This window comes from Psittacula echo, assembly GCF_963264785.1.
Source record: "Psittacula echo genome assembly, chromosome: 4".
Taxonomy (NCBI): Eukaryota; Metazoa; Chordata; class Aves; order Psittaciformes; family Psittacidae; genus Psittacula; species Psittacula echo.
In genome coordinates, this window is record NC_137738.1 from 3,686,690 (window position 1) to 3,705,048 (window position 18,359).

General features: G+C 36.5%; 1 protein-coding gene across 1 annotated transcript in view; it reads left to right on the forward strand.

Moving 5' to 3' along the window:
* BABAM2 (BRISC and BRCA1 A complex member 2) overlaps positions 1-18,359 on the forward strand; it is a gene marked incomplete at its 3' end in the record, with an annotated part of 158,877 nt that overhangs the window by 3,649 nt on the left and 136,869 nt on the right. Inside the window, exon 2 of the mRNA XM_080616680.1 lies at positions 12,118-12,194. Coding sequence (XP_080472806.1) covers positions 12,118-12,194 — 77 coding nt within the window. The remainder of the gene's footprint in view (positions 1-12,117; positions 12,195-18,359) is intronic.

An 18,359-nucleotide genomic window follows, 5' to 3' on the forward strand; every position in this document is an offset into this window, starting at 1 on the left:
GACACTTAAATACATTTACATCTATAAGCAGGACCTTCAGGAACAAGTCCTGTTTATAGAAATTATATGGCCGCCGCTGTGAGTAAAGTTCAGTGGGTACCCCTGAACTGAGCTCAGCAATATGGCATGACAGGAAAGAAGGAAAATCTTCAATGGAAATTGTAATAAAAAGTTAGGTGGCTAATTCTGCAGTGCTGTTACCTTCTTTCTTGTGAAAAGGGCTCCAGAGTGAACAAACCAGAACCCGAGTGTTGGGTCACATCTAAAATACAGCACCGTTAGCAGCATTGATTCTGGTGATAAGAAAACCCAGCGGCATCTCTTTTTCATTAATAAAAGACATTCTTTGAGATGACAGAGTGGATCAAAGCATTTTTAAGTCCCGCACAGGTTATTACCTTGTTCTAGACCCAAAGAAAATACTGCTGCCAGTTGACTCAATGCCATGTATTGTATCATTCAGTAAATCTCCAGTGGTGTCTCTTTGAAATAATGACCCATCTTAATTAGATATTAAAATCTACTCATAACCAACTGAATTGTGGCTAAGGCATTTTTCTTAGCATTTATGCATATAATCATGGGAAAGATGTTGAAGTGATTATTAGGTAGATTTGGAAATAGAGGGCATTTTCCTGTGTGAAGAGTGTTTAATTATTGTATAATGTAGAATCCAATTATTTAAGAGGCTGCTGCTTTTCCTATGGTGTGATACAATAGTGAAAAACATATTTGTGGTGGTCATTGCCTTTGAGAACTCTTTATTTTTTTTTAGGGGGGAGGGTTGCTGTTTTTTTTCTTTTCCCCTACAGCTGTTCATCAGGGCCCATGCTTGAGCCCCAAATTATGCTGCAAGCCTATTCTTACTCAACAAACTTTGCTTTGTTTTTTAAATTACTTTGATGTGTTGCACCAGCCAGAATTTCAAAATGAATACAGTGATTTAAAGCTGCATATATTAAGATTCTATCTTTTTTAAAAGATATCCACTCGTAGCAAGATTTTGAATTTCATACTTGTGTGGTTCTACTTTTTCCATATTTATGAGGAGATTAATTGTGGAATTTTGATGTAACTGGTTTGTAGTAAACCGTGTTGGTATTCTGTTCTTTACTCTTGTCTGATTTGCTATTGATTCCTGCATCTTTACTTGATATTGAGCTGTGTTTACAATCAGTGTGTTCCTAAAAGAAACCTGTGTGAAGAGTGGTCAAAAGAATCTAGTAGATTCTGAAGTAATGTTTAACATACAAATGTATTATCAAGCTGTAATAAGCTATTTATAACTTTATTGCCCTGTTTCCTAGTGAGCAGCGATGATTTACTTTTTTGTGTTATCAAATAGACTGCAATATGGTTTGGTATTTCCCTTTCTTTTGGGCATTTCCCTTTTCAAAGTAAATATGCATTTTATGTGCGTATTTCATGAAATATTGTTTCTGACTGTGAAATACTATTACAATCCTGTAGTGGTTATTTAAAGCTTCTGCTTGATCTTTTGATTAATTTAAACTGAAAGAGTCAACTTCAGTTACTTGATAAAAGTTCACATTCCATCAGTCGCATTGGTATTTATAGAGGGATTTTTAACATGCATTCTGTTTATGTATGAAGTTTAATGAGTCTGAATCTTCTGAACACAATTACTATGAAAAGCTGTTTTAAAACTTGATAATGTTCTGAGTATAATGTGTACTTGAAAGGATTGGCAGTTTCTAGGTGAGATATGGTCTTACGAGTCCTTTACTGTTATTTTGGATAAGTCATAAACTATTACTTTTGCACAGAGTAGGTAATTTCTGATAACAAATGCATTTCTTCACTACAGAGAATTTTATTACTTGATGTCAAGCAAAATTTAACAGGATGTAGTTCTGATGGGACCATGTTGAGAGAGTTATCACTATGGAGGAGCACTTGGAACTTCCAACAGCAGTTTTTCTGTGCTGGTCCAAAAAGGCAATCCCCAGGATTGCTGTTTCCTGCATTTACTTCTGAATGTTGAAAAAACAAAGACAAATGTCTATCTGATAAAGATCTAAGTGTTATATGCATACATTTTGTAATGGTTTTGTAAATACTCTTCATAAAGTTTAGCTTTTTTTTAATACTAATTTTAAACAAGGTGCTTCATGTTGTTCAAGAAAAAAGTGTGTTTGTCAGTTTCAAGTGCTATGAGTAAAGAAAGTATTCTAAATTGTAAAAGTAGTATAATTGTGGTAACTTGGGCTCTAGTTTGAAAGACTACATAGGTTTTCCTAAAATTTGTTCTATTTAAATACTGCACAATATGTATTTGCTGGTATTTTTAGTCTGGGACAATGAGTGAGCAACTGGCTCTTCTCTGACCTTGAAAAAACTGCATGTAACGTCTACCAGTTTTATGCTTTAAATAAAAATGAGAAGAAACTATTTGATGCAGGTGCTGTTTCTTTTCCAATTTGTTTAAAGAGAGTTTCACATGATGTAGTACTGATATATGTGCCAAATACAGTTGGAAAGATGTATCTTAGCAAGGTATGTAATTGTATGTTGGTAATTCATTGAACACCTCTTGAAAGCCAGGGCTTGCATTAATATATTGTATGTCTCTGTCCAGCACTTTCTGCTGTTGGAACAGATGTTTGTCTTATTTCTTTGCATCGTGCATCATTGCAGGAGAGAAATTCCTAAGGCTTTAACTTTTGTTGTAAAGATAGCTAAAAATCTAATCATTTGGTACATGGTCCAATTTGTAACATTTGTTTAATGTGAGCTGGATAGATCTCTCGCATACTATAGAGTTTAGATGTATATTAACTTTCACAAGAAGCTGAGAACAACTGGCTTTTAATTATTTATTCAGAGAAGAATGTATTCTTGGATAGGTGGTTAGTAAATTCTTCCAGCCTTACCTATGCAATTATACTTCATGTATGCCTGACTCTGTCATACGTATATACACATACATGGCATAGCATTAAATAGCTAGTATACACTTGTAATGAAGCTGAAGCAAAAGGCTGATCTTTTTGTTTGTTTTATCGTGTTTGTTGCAGTCATTGTCTGATGAGTTTAGGGGCTTTAAAAGCATAGGAGGTAATCAGAGGCTCAGTCTTGACAGACCTGTATACAGCAGTGGTGAAGATAGCTGATTCTGCCATGTTTATATTTCAGCCAACAAAAATCGATGGGAATATTTCTGTAAATTACTTCTGTGAGTCAGTGATAGTAAAAGAAGCAAACCATTACTTTTTGAAAACAGAATCTGTACACAGTCATTCTCTAACTGGGGGAAATAAAAAACTGTACAGGCCTTTCCTTATGATGTTATTGATCACTATGTAAACCTGTGTCATTGTCATAAGAGTCTCTTCTGCCGGTGCTTAAGCTGATATCTCTCCACTGGTGCCTTTCTAAATGCACCCTTTTAAGTGCGTTGGGATCGCTCAAACCATCAGTTGTAGCGCTCTTCTGACTGGTGAAGTTCTTCTGACCATTCAGGTAACTTTGTCCAGCCCTGAATTTGCACTGTAGGTTTAATGTCTTAAATTCAACTGGAAATTGAATAAACACACCATTGCAGTGCTTTGCGTGAGCTATTTTAATCTATTTCTTGAGATACATAGCTTAGGCATTTACTTGCACTGCACAATGTAGACATACCTTGAAGCAACTATTGTCTAGCAGAAAGTGAGCATCTGAAAAGAATACTTTGAGCTGTATATGTAAGTGAACAGTTTTGTTTGCTCTTGAAATTGATGTTTTATTGAACACAGTGAATTCAATCCTTGAGGTAAAGGTAATCCATAGAAAAGTAAAAGTTGTTGTTAAAAGGGAACAGCCTTTTTTTGTCTTTCCTGAGAGAAGGGAGTTGATATGTCTGAGGCAAACCACTTCACAGTGTAGGCCACAGGTTCTTTTCTTTGGAATCTGTGGTATATGGCTGAAAGAACAAAATTAGACTACTAGGATGAGGGGTTTTTTTTGTTTGTTTGTTTTGCTTTGTTTTTTTACTGTAAGATAAAAAAAGTAAAAAAAAAAAAAACAACCAAAACCCAATGAGATTGAGTTAATTAAAGAAAACTGCAGAATTCTATTATGGAAAAGAGGCAAAAAAAGCCAAATATAAAACCCTCTAAAACAATATTTTCCTAAAAACCCAAAACAAACCCCCAGATTCCTGTGCATCACAGCAGTAATATTTGTAAACCAAACCTGGGACAGAGTACCTATTGCTCTGTTTTGGATGGTCAGTTCTTTGTTCAATGGAAACACTTGTTGGGATTATTCTTGTTCATAGTTAGGGTTGCCAGTGATCTTTCAAAATGTCTCCCACTTTACATTATTAAATGAAATAAATTGCTTAGAAAATAAGTGACTTTATGGCTCCTACAGTTGATATTGGGAGCAATGCTAAATGACTTATTAAACCTATGTTTATAATTGCTTAGCTTTTGTGACTTACTGTATGAATATGCTCTTTCTGTGAACACTGAAAGGATCTGAAACTGCAGGTGGTAGACTATAATTTCATTCTTGGTGAAGAATGGTTCTCTTTTAGAGTAATCTAAAAGTAAAAATGTTCCTTATCTGGTATTCTTTTTCTTTCTTCAGAAATTGAAGTCACATTAGAGAACAGTAGAGGTAGAACATGAGAGATTATTAGATTCTAATTCATTACCAAGTAATTCATAATCAAATGGCAGTTGTGAAAATATGAAGCAGAACTTTAAATCTGCCAGGAGGGAAAAGAGATGAAGTAAATCTAAAGGATGCATCTGCCACTGTGTTCTCTAAAACTTTGCTTATGTGTTTCAAGGATTTGAAGAACAGCTGGGTTTACCTTACAATGAAGTAGTCCCTTTTCCCTTGCCTGAATGTGTGACAGAAAGGTAGTTTATGATACTGCAAATTCACTAAAACTTGGGTGTGCATTATGGGTGTTATCCCATTGCAATTGTCTTGTTTCTGTTAGTTTTTTCCAATCACTCCTTCATTAAAATTTCCATCTTCTGTTTCTATTTTATTATTCTGGGGAGCAAGTGTGCCATGTGTAGTTTGTAAAGAGTTACAGGCAATTACCAGACTATAAAAAATCTTGCTTACGAAGGTGATCAGTTTGATTATAAAAGATGTTTGAAAATCATGTTTGTAAAGCATGTTTTGTTCTAAGTTTTCTTTTGTCAGTTGATTGTAATTTGTATCATAATTAGCTCTCCAAGACTCAATAATAATGAGCTCCCACCCTAAACGATGGGGATTTTACAATTGGAAACCTTTGAAATGGACTATTCTTTGGAGATTTTCTTTCAAGTACACCTTAAAGTATGTAAGATGTGGTGGTGCTGGTTAGCAACTCTGTCTTAATGCTCCTTTTTGTAGTGCCTCTTTCCAACCTGTCCTTCTATGGTGGCTGGAAAAGAGCTCTTCTAAATCCAGCTTTCCTAGGCTAAATGAACAGATAGTTTGTGATGCTAAAAAAAATCACAGTCATGCAGGTTTTGTTTATGCGTTCTTTTAATGCAGAAGTTCTCTGAGAATATCTGTATGTGTGCTTCCTCTGTTTCCCTCCTAGAGACTGGGCTGAATGCCTGCTTCCAGCAGATGTAGCCGTACTTTGGGAGACTATGGGACACCCACCACAAGACCAGGGCAGATGTGAAGGAAATTTGTAGTTCTAGAAGCAGGCCTAGAGCTCTCCCCACCTGCAACATCTGCTTTGGCAAGCTCTCACTCATATCATGTAAATCTATGCTTTCTGTTAACATTCAGCTACTGTATTTGTTTTACTAATGACAGTAGTCGTTGCATGCTTTTGTGTAGTGCTTCTAGTGAAAGCAGGTTGCTGGCAGCTGAATCAATCTTAGTTGTTTGAACTTCTTAAGAAATGCAACTCTGCCTATGGGTACAGAAGGGAAGCAAGGCATTGTTTTCCTAGGGTATGTGTTCTGCCTAGTATCCCACTCCTTTTCTGAAACTTCCCGTTAGTACGATGAACTTCATGCAAGAAAACATAAATACGTACATAAAGTAAGATCAGCAGTGAGAGAAGATGAAGGTTTTGTTGAGAATATAGTTGACATATGTGGAGACACCTTGGAATTTCCCAGTTCAGGACTATGTCTTGAAATGCCGTTACAATCATGGAATATCATTTGCATTAACAGGATTTATAAGCAATGTCATAATCAGTATTACAATACCAAAGGTACTCTATATATAGTTTAATTTTCTACTAGGTTTAAAGAAACCAGCTAGATTGCAAATGAATTTTATGAGGTTTTTTATCTGTTGGAAAGTTCCTTGGGATAATTATCAGTGGGCTTTCAGATTTTAGTGTTTTAATTAAAATATGTACCTATGTACCTAAGTAGTGATCATTCTAATTGTAACTGGATTTTTATTTCCCGAAAGCAGTGGTGTGTGTCTTTGTTTTTTTAAGTGCAAGTCCTTCTGTGTCATATGTGTAATGCATATGTTTGTACGAAGAAGGGGAACTGAAGATGAATATTGGTTGACTAGACCATCTTTCCCATTTCAAATTTGGCCTGATTGACAGAATTTTGGTTGGATCTGTTGGTTTTCAGCAGCAGCTGCTCAGTACTCTTCTTGTGTATTTGCAGGCCTCTCGGAACCTTTAAAGCATTGTACACTGTTGCACGGAGCTGCAGTGTGATACAGGTTTTCACTATCAGTGTCAGCTGTTAAAATGTCACTTTTGCCATTTTTCTGTTTCTTGGTCCTTGCAAAAAAATCCCTATCACCTGCTGGCCTTCCTTCCACTCTCCTCCCCCCTCCATACACTTTAATTATTCCTAATGCCTCTGTAGATGACTTACCCATCTGTTGTGAATTCTGCAATTAATTCTTAATTAAAGGGGGTAAAATAATGTGTCTTCAAGGAACACTGGAGCACATTTCCATCTACAAAAATGGGATGGAAAAAGAATCTGAAGGCTGTTCTACTTGAGTTTAACATTAAGGTGTTTTTCTTAGCAAATACCACGTAAGAGCTTTGGGTGGAGTTTTGAGTTTGCTGCCTCTTACTAGTAACAGGGGATTTACTTGTCTTTGCCTCTGAATTATATTCGACTCTTGCTGACAGAACCTTCAGCCTCTAAACCCGTGACTGAATTGCCTCATCATTACAAAAATAATCCTAATTTTCTTCTTTAGCCTTTTGTGTTGTGAAAGGAGCTTGACCTCCTTTCCCCCCTAACAATATCTTTGTGTGACACACATAAGAACAATTAGAAATGTGTTCTAGGTACTCTGGAGATGGGAAGGGTTGGGAATACAGCCAATGGTCAGAATGTACTTTGTGATGTTGCTCTTTTTATTTGTGTGTGGGTTTTTTTAGCAGTGTTCTCCATCAGGGTATCTCTGATGCTGTGTGACACTTTCTTGGCTTTTACATCAGCAGCCTGGTGAACAAAAATGTTGTCTAATATCCAAAAAGTACTGGTCCTCAAGAACAGCAAATGCAGCAGTCTAAGCATCATGAGATTAAAGAAGCCTTTGCATTTCTTGCTGTTTGGTTTAGGCATTCTCAGTATTAAGCTCCTGAAATTATAGGGGTTATGGGTTGGGGTTTTTTTGAGTCTTTGGATAGACTAATCACTTATCTCCAGACTTTAAGGATTAAGGTGGTAAACACTTGAGTTCTTGTTTCATTGTGACTCTTCAGCTGGCACAGAACTTATTTTTTGCTAAGATCTTACCAGAGCCCAAATAATTTAAGGCTGCTTGTCTTGGAAATGCTTTCAAGTGGTAGTTGTAGATGACTGGTTGATAGGAAGGCCATATTGAAATCTACCACAGTCCTCCTTATTGTCCAATATTGCAGTTCTCCTGTCAAATATCAAAGTGGCTCAGAAGGGAAAGGTTTTTTGGTTGGTTGGTTGGTTTTTAACTTAACCAAAACAGAAGAAGAGTTAATTTAAAAGAATCATCAATTATAAATGCATTGGTAGAAGAGAAAACCCTGATGTTAAGCTCACCTATAGCTGCCTTTCCAGAGGCTTTTTGAATACTCTGGGAAGAAGGATTGATTTTCCAGAAAAATACCTTCTGCCACACTTATCATTATAGGCTGATGCATTATGCCAAGCACCAAAACTGAGTAACTTTCCTGATATTTTTATTTATTTATTTATTTATTTATTTCCCTCTTGGATAATCTTCCCTGTTTCCTTTTGTGGCTGGTAAAGAATTCTGAACATTTCTAACTAAGCATCTGGTGCTGGCAATGACCTTTTATTTGAATAAGAACTCATTTAATTTATGTGTGTTTTATTTACTGTGAAGGAAACCTTTCCCAACAGGTCACAGACAATTCCAACTGTAAGATGCATCAAACGCTGAACGAAGGAATGTTCTACTTTTCTTCTACTTGGAATACATATTTCGTAGGAATGTAATGTATCTCAGCTCGCTTAATCTGCTGTATTTGCTCAAGGAATTTAGATAAAATCTGCTGAGAAAGGGAAGAGTTTATATTCAGCTATGTTTTCTTGCATACTCAGTTTCATTGACTAGATTCCAAACGTAGGTCTCAGTACAACTCCTGAACAAGGCAGCAATACCTTCAAGCAATACCTTCAAGGATATTCCTTCATCCTGGAAATTTGCCAAGTGAATGATGCTTTGATGTTTTAATAGGGAAACCATTGTGGGAGATCTTGTGGTATGGCATTAATCATGTTATGAAGGTTAATGCCTATCGCTGCTCTGAGCATCAGTGTTAATTCTTGCTTCGATGGCTTTCCTATGTAAAATGTTGACTATTTAGATGAAGATATGCAAACTAGTGTAACATTTTTCTGTGAATGAAGAGGGAGATAGCACATCATTCATCATGAGAGGGAGTCAGCTTCTGAAATTAATATTCAACACGAGGTATTACTGTTCTATCTGTCAATTTCCTGTGAAAACAGGACAACAGATAATCTTTAACAGACCTTGTTAAAAGTAATTCCTTTTTACCGTGACTTTCTTTGTGGACCACATTAATTAAAAGGATCAAATTAAAATTGATTTTAATTTTAATTTTAATTTTAATGATACATTAAAAGCAAATGTAAAATCTTATACTCTGGAGGAGAGAGAGGTAATGCTTCTGGGTTGGGCGCATTTGTAATTATAAGAGGTTCTGTGTATTAAGGAAATTCAAGCAGATGTCCATAGCCAGGCCGTTATCTGTGGCTATCTGTTGAAATAAGGTCACATATAGATTACTAGATACACCAAAGTTTTGATTTGCCTTAGAAGTTTTGTTCTTTTACTGTTTATACTAAAATGTAGCTGCCTCCTTTCAAATGGACGCATGTAAGGTTTGTGCTTGGTTGCTCAGCCTATCACAGTTATTGAAGTCTCTTGCACAGCCTAGCCAGAGTAATCTGGGAAAGAACGAAGGAAAGACTGTGAATACTGCCACTTTCTATCACTTCTAGACCAGTAAAATTAAAAACATCTCTAGTGGAGTTCAGTAATCTAGATAAAGTACTTAGTATTGCTTTTAGGGACATTTGCCATTAAATCAGGCTTTTATTTTAATGTTATAGAATATTCTACTTTCCCTAAGTATTTCCAAATGGCCCATTGTACTAAAAGTAAAAACTGTAGGGTATTTGCAGGATCAGAAGGTTTTTTGTCTGCTGAAAAGCTAACAACAAAGTTATTTTGATGGTATTTGAGAAATGCATCTCAGACTGTGACCTCTGATACCTTGAAAGAATCTTCCATTAAATATTAACGGATGTTGCAGAGGTAGTTTTGAACCTGCAAAGGAGTTTTTTGGTTTGTTTTTTTTTTTGTATGCTTCCTAGAATTGGCCTTATACATGATGTAAGCCTTAGAAATGACTTGAAAGTAGATAATACTTTCATATCTATAGCTGTTAAATTAATCGACAGCCATTAAAGCACCATACTGATGGGCACTCCTGTTTTGCTGTTCTCACCTACTAAAAAAATAGCATCTTTGAAAAAATTATATTCTTTTGTTGTTTCTGTTGCACTGAAGCTCCAGTCTTTCATGTTCTCAAACTGACGTTACTCCCAGTGATAATGGTGGTGCTTTACTATTCTGGCTAAGCCTTACCTAGATGTAATTCATAAAGAAGTAGTTCAGACTATTAAATCTAAACATTTTCCAGCTCTAATCCTGTCGTCCAGCATGCTGCATTCCCTTTTGTGTGGCATTGTTGGCCTATTTTATAAACATCATCTCTTTTCCATCATCAGTCTTTCAATGAAATGTGAAGTAGTATTATAACAAATGAAAACCCAGTGAGTTCATTCTTCCTAGATGAAGCAAGATGTGAACTAATCTGTTTTGAAACTTGCTTTCCAGTCATCTCTGCACACATCTGATACTAGTTCTATGTATATTGTTTCTGTAAATCATTTGCATGATGCTCTCACAAGACCTTTCTGAAGTGAAGACAGGACATTGTTGCTTCCCTTTTATTTGCAAGGACAGTTGTCTAATTTCTGTAATGATACTGAAAGAATTGTAGTGTATTGTTGAATCAGTGTAGGCTGTTAATTGCATCTGTGTTAGATTCTAGGTGTGCATAAGTGGTTTGCTTATGTTTTCTAGTATTTTTTGTCGAAACTTCATTAAAGTTAATTGATCCAGAGTTCTGTGGTTGCTTCTTTTTGATGAAACTACATGTGGGCAGAAATTTGGTTAAATAGTAAATGTAGCTCACTTAATAAAAACAGTCTCATTTTCTGCATGTGGTTTCCGTAACTTGCAAGTGTAAAGAGAAGAGAGTGTAGAGCCAGAGTCTGAGAAAAATGGCTCTCTAGAGCATTTAGAGTATGCTGATGAGGATTAGCATTGCCCTGTTTGCTGTGATGCCTCTTCTGAGGTAAAGCAGAGCTGCAGGAGTTGTGTTTCTGTCTGATAAGGTAGGGTGAAAGTTTTTTACTTTTTCACTTACTCATCTTTTATCCTTTAGTATGTGTATGGCCCAGTAAACCTATCTCTTTTCATTATATTGTCAGCAGTTTGTATTAGGGCTCTACCAGTGATCCAGTATATAAGCTTAGTCAAGTTATTTTACCATTGTCTACCTTGTTTCCACTCTTTTGTCCAGAGTTGGCCAGTATAGCTTTGAGGTTTAAGTGGCTTGCAACAAGCCTAGCTCTGGTGCTGGGGCTATAAAGACATGAGGCTAGCAAGAAGACTTCTCGGTTATCGGGATCCCTGGATATGGATAGCAATGAACTGCTGAGGGCTTCCAGTATTTTTGCTACTGGGACCTATCATGCCTGCAAGCCCATAGTGGTGACAGCTCCAGGGACCATTCCTGTTGGTGAAACAATTTGTTTTGCTGTTTCTCCTTTTGCGGCTGAGATTTTTGGTTCTTTGTTATGCAAAGGTTTTGGCACATGATTTAAAAGGTTGTGAAAAAGCTAATAATTTCTGACCTAGATGCTGAACAGTTTTTCAGTGACTTTTGTGTTCATAAAATACTTGCTCATCAGTGTAAAACCCAACTGCTGTTGTGATGCTCTGGATAAACAGGAGTTATGCAATAATCCCAGATCATGAATGTACGTGCTCAGCTGTCACAGCCTCAAATACCTGATTCTGAAACTTGCTCACCTGGAGACTTATTGTGAGACTTTTCCACAAGGGAACAATTAAAGCTTAGTGTAGGTAAAAGTGACTGAACATTTGTGTGTTAAGGCTTAGATTCACCTGGATGGCAGGGATAGAGGGCACATAACCATGGTACTGTGGCACAGAGGGTTGTGACCTGCAAAATTGTATACAAAGTAGAGAATTTGGTGGCTTTAACTAATTCATATAGAGTCATACATGATTCTAATAACACTCTTGAACCAATTGTGTATATATTTTCTGTGTTAAAATGGGGAAAAAAAAAAAAAGATAGTTGGCACAGATCCTAAAGTTTCTTATGCTGTTATGAGAACCGCTGGTCAAAAGAGACTGCACCTCCTGCATCTTTCCCATCTTTTCTTTTCCAGAATCCTAAGGATGAGTATTTCTGGTATTCTCAACATCTTTAATATGTCAGTCGTTTTTATGCTGTAGAATAATGTCAGCATTTGCCACCATCTGTAACTGCTTAGCACATTCTTTTCTTATCTTTGTTTTTAGCTGTACATCCTTGACCCCTGGACCTAGCTGTGATCGGTTTAAGCTACATATCCCTTATGCTGGAGAAACACTCAAATGTAAGTTAAAAACTATTGTTATTGCATCTTGGCCTTTCTTTCAATGTTCTGTACCATACTAAGTTTTCCAGTGTGTCTAATTTATGAGTTTTGAGATACCTGTGTTTGTTGTTTTTTTCTTAAAGCTTCAGCTCTAAGAATATGTGACTGTAAGAACATCTAATTTTTAACTTAAGTTTACAGCCTTCCTTGATGCTACAAATTTGAAAACATGAATCCTGAAAGCCAAAAGTCACCTCCCAGTATTTCTAATAAAATGTCATGACTAGGACAATCTCATGACCATTTTTAGACTCACTTCTGATTTGTATATGCTTTGTGTTGTTTCCTTCTCTTTTATGAAGAATTCCTTATTAAGCTCCAATAAAAGTAGTTGGTCTGATATTTTATTAGGTGTCTGTGAACAGTAACTGCTATAATTGATCAAATTAGAGAAATGTGACTGTTTTTTTCTGGTTTAGTGGTGTGGTTAAATCTTCCTTACCCTTGGAGGCTCTGTAGATAGCTGGCTCATTTGTCCACTCTTCTATTAGTTTGTTTTGTTTCAAAGGATTAGAATAAAATTTGCTTTTCTATGTTTTTTAGATGGTAAAAACCAGTTTTCTAAACACTTGAGTTGCTGAAAAATTGTAAGGTTGTATTGTTTTTATCTCTTAACAACTGAAATATGAGAAGGGATGAAGAATTTTCAGATAAAGTAAAATTTAAAGTGTAAAAATTTAATGGTGAGTTTAGATTTAGGGCAGCACTGATGAAACCACTTCTGTAGTACTGCGTCCAGTTCAGGTCTACCTAGTGCCAGAAATGCATGGACATAGTGGAATAAGTCCAGCAGAAGACCACCACAACAGTGTCTGAGGGACTGGAGCCTCTGTTGTGCAAGGAGAGACCAAGAGAGCTGAGGTTTCTCAAGAAGAGAAGGTTCAGGGCAAATCTTGTCAATGTGTATAAATATCTGATGGGGGGAAATGGAGAAGATGGAGCCAGGCTCTTCTCAGTGGTGTTCACTGTAGGGAAATGGTCACAAATTGAAATACAGAAAATTCTATTTAAATGCAATAAAACCCCCCAAATTTTGCAAGGATGGTCAATAAGTGGAACACAGTGTTTTCAGAGCTTGTGTAGCTTGTATTTCTTCTTTCTTGGAAATACTCAAAATGTAACTAGATGTGGTCCTTATCAATCTGCTCTTGGTGATACTGCTCTGGGCTGAGGGGTTGGACTAGGCAGTCTGTAGAGATGCTGTCCAAGCTCAGCTACCTTGTGAGTCTGTGAAAATAATGCTGTCTGGAGGCGCATGTACTTAGTGTGAACAGAAATGGTAAACACTTCAAACACTGCTTTGATAGAATCCATTTAGACTGCATCATACATATGCTGGAGCTCTCCAAGACATTTAAATAAGTTGTATGCCTTCTGTAGTAGTTTTTCTTGTCATTATGTAGTGCACTGAAAGCCCTTCTTTATGAATAGAAATCAACACAATTAAACTTCTTATCACTAGAAGTACTTTAAAGCTTCCATTTGGCACCTATAAAGAAAGTTGACTTTCCCAGAAGGTGGTCTAGAAGTTTGCTTGTGTGTTCGAGAGAGGAGCTAGGCTCGTGTATCAGTCTACTGTGACTATTTTATCTATTCTGAAAGTATGAAATCGTGGCTCAAGAGGTTTTACTAATCATTCCCAAGAGATAAAAATGAAATATTAAGTCCTAGCTAGCAATTATTCAAAGGAAAAAAGGATATAGCTGTGCATTTTTGCAGAATATTTGGTAAGTAAAGGCCTTATTTATATAAAGCAAACGACCCTACTGGGTAGATATTTGTCTTTAAACTTCTGTTTAAAAAAATGTGATACTGTGTAGCAGACTCAACCTGTTGAGTCTTCATGTGTCCTGAAGTGTGTGGTAGATTCTGCAGAAGACTTATTTGATGGCAACAATCAAGATGTGGTGAAAAGAGGCTTCATTGGATGATACTGCTTTAGAGAATAGTCTTTTATTTTCTATGGGACTGTAGCAACTGTCTTATTTATCACCATACAGGGCCTTACTAGTAGATTGTGAGAGCTTTACATCTTTGCTTGTTTTTAAGTAGAGGCTATAATTGTTCCAGATTCGTAAAGGAAAATTAGTAGATTAAAATGCCTGTATGCAAGGACATAAGAATACAGACTATACTAATATACTAAATGACTGTAGTCTAGTAAGAGTACCTAGAAGTATGATTATGGACTATGTCTTAAATTTAAATATTGAGAGATCAGCTGCTTACCCCCCCTCCCCAGTTCTTTTATTTTGTACATCACATAAGCAATTAAACAAAACAGCTATAACGCTACTGCTCTTCTCCACCTTTGCAAAACCCAAACCACGCATTCTAACCATGCTATATATTTTAACATGATCAATTGAAAGTGATGTAAACAAGTGTGTCTTTTCAGAGGTACCTAATAATAGCAGTGAATTCAAGTAATAATAATAATAATACTCCACATTTCAACATTACATGTTTGGAAATGCTGTGAATCGTTCAGTCTCACGGCATGTGGAATAAATAGTGATGAGAGCAGATTCAAGAAAGCTTTAATAATTTTGTGTTTAGATCTGTAATGTTGGCAAGGGAAGACAGCCATGGTGTGCAACCAGAGATCTGTAGATACTTTGTTGTAGGCTGTTGCTAGATATGTTATCTTTCAAAAGCAGAATATTTCTGCAAAGGAAAGTTGCGAAATCTGCCTGAATAAAAAGATTGGCTGAAAATACTCAAGATCACCAATGTACGGTCTTTATTATGTGGTACCAAATACAGGCTCAAGTGTGTAGTTCCTTTGTGGTTTGTGTTACATCCTCTTTGCAACAGATCAGATCTTTGCATATCATCAATCATAACCGCTGCCACTGCACAAATACCCTAACATGAATCCTAGTGTGTCGAAAACTGTTGGTTTGCTACTTTAGGGAAGTATAACTGCATAGTCACAGTCCTCGTTTCTGAAAGACCAGAAAATTCACTGTTTCTCGAAAAAGGAGAAAGTGTACTTGCAGACAAGGCAGTGGCTGACTACCTATAGTGTAAAACAATTGCTTTGTTAGCTTTGGTAAGATCTTGTAAACATCTTGTGAGTTAACAATGGCTTGTTCATAACTTTAATACATTTTCTGGAGATCCAGTTAATTACCTAATTGGGTTTTTTTTTCACATGTTCATGTTTCACCTTACTCTTGCATGTATTCCAAGCTGCTGGAAGGTTATTCAGCTCCACTCAGGAAGCCTGGAGACCTTGGAGATAACCACAATTTTATACTAGAGAAAAAACTATGTCAATGCGTGTTGTTAGGGGGCTTATAAGGACGCTGGAGAGGGATTCTTCATTAGGGACTGTAGTGATAGGACAAGGGGTAACGGGTTAAAACTTAAACAGGGGAAGTTCAGATTGGATATAAGGAAGAAATTCTTTACTGTGAGGGTGGTGAGGCACTGGAATGGGTTGCCCAGGGAAGTTGTGAATGCTCCATCCCTGGCGGTGTTCAAGGCCAGGTTGGACAGAGCCTTGGGTGACATGGTTTAGTGTGAGGCATGTTCATGGCAGGGGGTTGGAACTGAATGATCTTAAGGTCCTTTCCAACCTGAACTATTCTATGATTCTATGATAAAATTAGTTTGTCATACCATAAATTTTGTGTTTTCATGGCCTGAATGGTTAGAAAATTTGAGCCTACTCTTGCTTGACTGTCAATTAAAATCTGAGGCAGACGTTGTTTTATTAGTTCATCCAGCACTTAATGCAGTTTTATTAAACTCAGTGCTTTCCTTTATGTTTGCATTTTTCAAAGCTTGTAATTTTTGACTCCAAGAAGACTGTCTGTAATATCCAGTAAGGGGTTGAATCTGTGTTCCAAGGATGAAACTTACTTTAAGTGACATGCAGAGCTGTCCTTTATTGCTAACTGGACAACAGTACCTGCTGAGTAAAGTTTGGTATTCTTTCCGGAGAAGTACTTGTGTATTTTCAGGTGATGTGTTTTGTAACTCTTGCAGATATTTTGGTTTTCCTTGCTAAACCATCAAGGCAGACCTCACAGTGGAAACTGTCAGGATAAGCAGAGTTCTAAACTGTAATGGTCTTTATTAAATAATATTAATAATTAAAATATACCATTAAGAATCAGTTCCTTGGTCATTGCAGTTTTCTTCCAGTGAACCCTGGAATGTCTTGATTTTGGTTTTCCTTTATCACTCAAGCTTTCACTGCTTCTTGCTACTAAGAGAGCCTGACTCTTGGTGTTTTGTTTTTGTGTAGGTTTTTTTTTGCCTATGCTCTTCAGATTTTCTTTTTCAGGCTTTCTGTCTTTCAGTGCTGTCATCTGGAATTTCACAGTGATTAAACAATGTGCTGCCCTTGCAATGCTACTGTTCTCTGTGGCCTCTTGAACTCTAGTATTTTAATCTTCTGTCTGATTTTCACTGTTTCTCTGTGAGCAGATTACAGCTCTGGGTTCTACTGCCACCACTTTGGTTTCCTTGATCTCAAAGAACATTTCTTTTGTCTTGTTTAAAGCTTAGATTTTCTTTTTTTGCTTCTGATTTCTATTTTTTACTCTCTTATTCATTTTAGTTACAGGTCTTAGAGGAGGAAATCACAGTTTTGCTGCCTAAGTGGTCTAAGAATATTGCTCATCATGTGCTGTACAGAATTTCATCTGCCTTTATTCCTGTGATGGACAGCAACACCACAGCAAAAATAGAATTACTCCTGTATCTTCTCCCGGTAGTAATTTTGTATTTACCAAAGTTGTGTTGCCATTCCAGGAATTGTATCTCTCTTGCCAGCCAATTAATAATGGACTCTACAGGTAGTCTTTTACTGTATTTGACTTCAAGCCTCTAGAGCAAAAATCTTTATAGTGGGATCCAGTGACAAGTCAGCAGGTCTGCATTTAGTTCATTTAAATCCTGTCATACTGCTGACTACACTGACTTGATATCTTGGTTGCAGATTGTAGTGAATAACTGACTATTTTTGCACCTGTAAAGACATTTAACAATGGCTGGTTTAGGTAAGAATTAAGAATTATTTTACAGGGGGGATTGATCGGTGGTTTTTGTCCACAACTTGTGTGCCTATTAGAAAAGATATGTTAGCATTCTGCATAGATGAATAATATGATTCTACTTACTGTCTTTTCCTTTTTAATATTCAACAAGAGCAGTTCCTTTATTTTCCCAAAACTGATTCTACACATAGGATTGGCCCCTTGCTTCAGCACTCTTCCGTATTATCTGTGAGTGCATTTCATGATCAGGTAGCGTTCATATTTTTTATTTGCTTCTGTAAGCCAAATGGGTCAATCTCCTTTATCGGATGAATTCCATTCAGACTGGTCTTATTCCAGGCTGCAGTGAGCACATACGTTTATTCTGCATACTTAGTGCTGGCTTAGATATTCTTGTGTCAGTAAAAGCTGAAGAATAGGGATATGCTCTCAAAAGTAGAGTTTGGGAAGTTAACTGGTACCTTGTTTCCTAATTTTGCTGCCTTCAGGTAAACAGGGGTGTTGACGGTATGGCACCCCATCTTTCAGTACTGCCAAATATACGGTATGATTAACAAAAAGAAAGAAGAATATCTCAAAAAGGAAGTTATCAGGAGAAGAAAAACTGTATATAGGAGAGGCCAGTGGAATGCAACTGTAAGAACTGAAGGAATATCTGTTTGAGAGTTACACCTGTCTTGCTTTAAGTCAATCCTTACTCCTTTGTTAGAATTGCTTTTGCATTTTGATAGATGAGAGAAGAACAGCGTGTGTGTGTGTGTGTGTGTTAAAAGAAATGATAAATTTAAATATGATTTTTTTTTGACCATTGGGAGCATATTATCTTTTCTTTTGAAATGCTGTAAAGTAAAATATTTCAAAATACAATGTTATTTGCCTGAGGAGAGAAAAGGAAGAGAAAGTAATATTTTTGGATAATGAAAAGAGAAAGATCTACCATACATCCCTTTTCTTCTAAATTTATCTTTGAGCCCATGGCTTTAACTTTATTAATTTTAAATTCTGTAGTAGTGTTTAATTGGAAATGTAATTCCACTGAAGTAATTCTTGGCTAGTATATCTAGAGAAATGAGAGAAATATGATCTAAGTGTGAAGGTTTTGCTTGCTTTG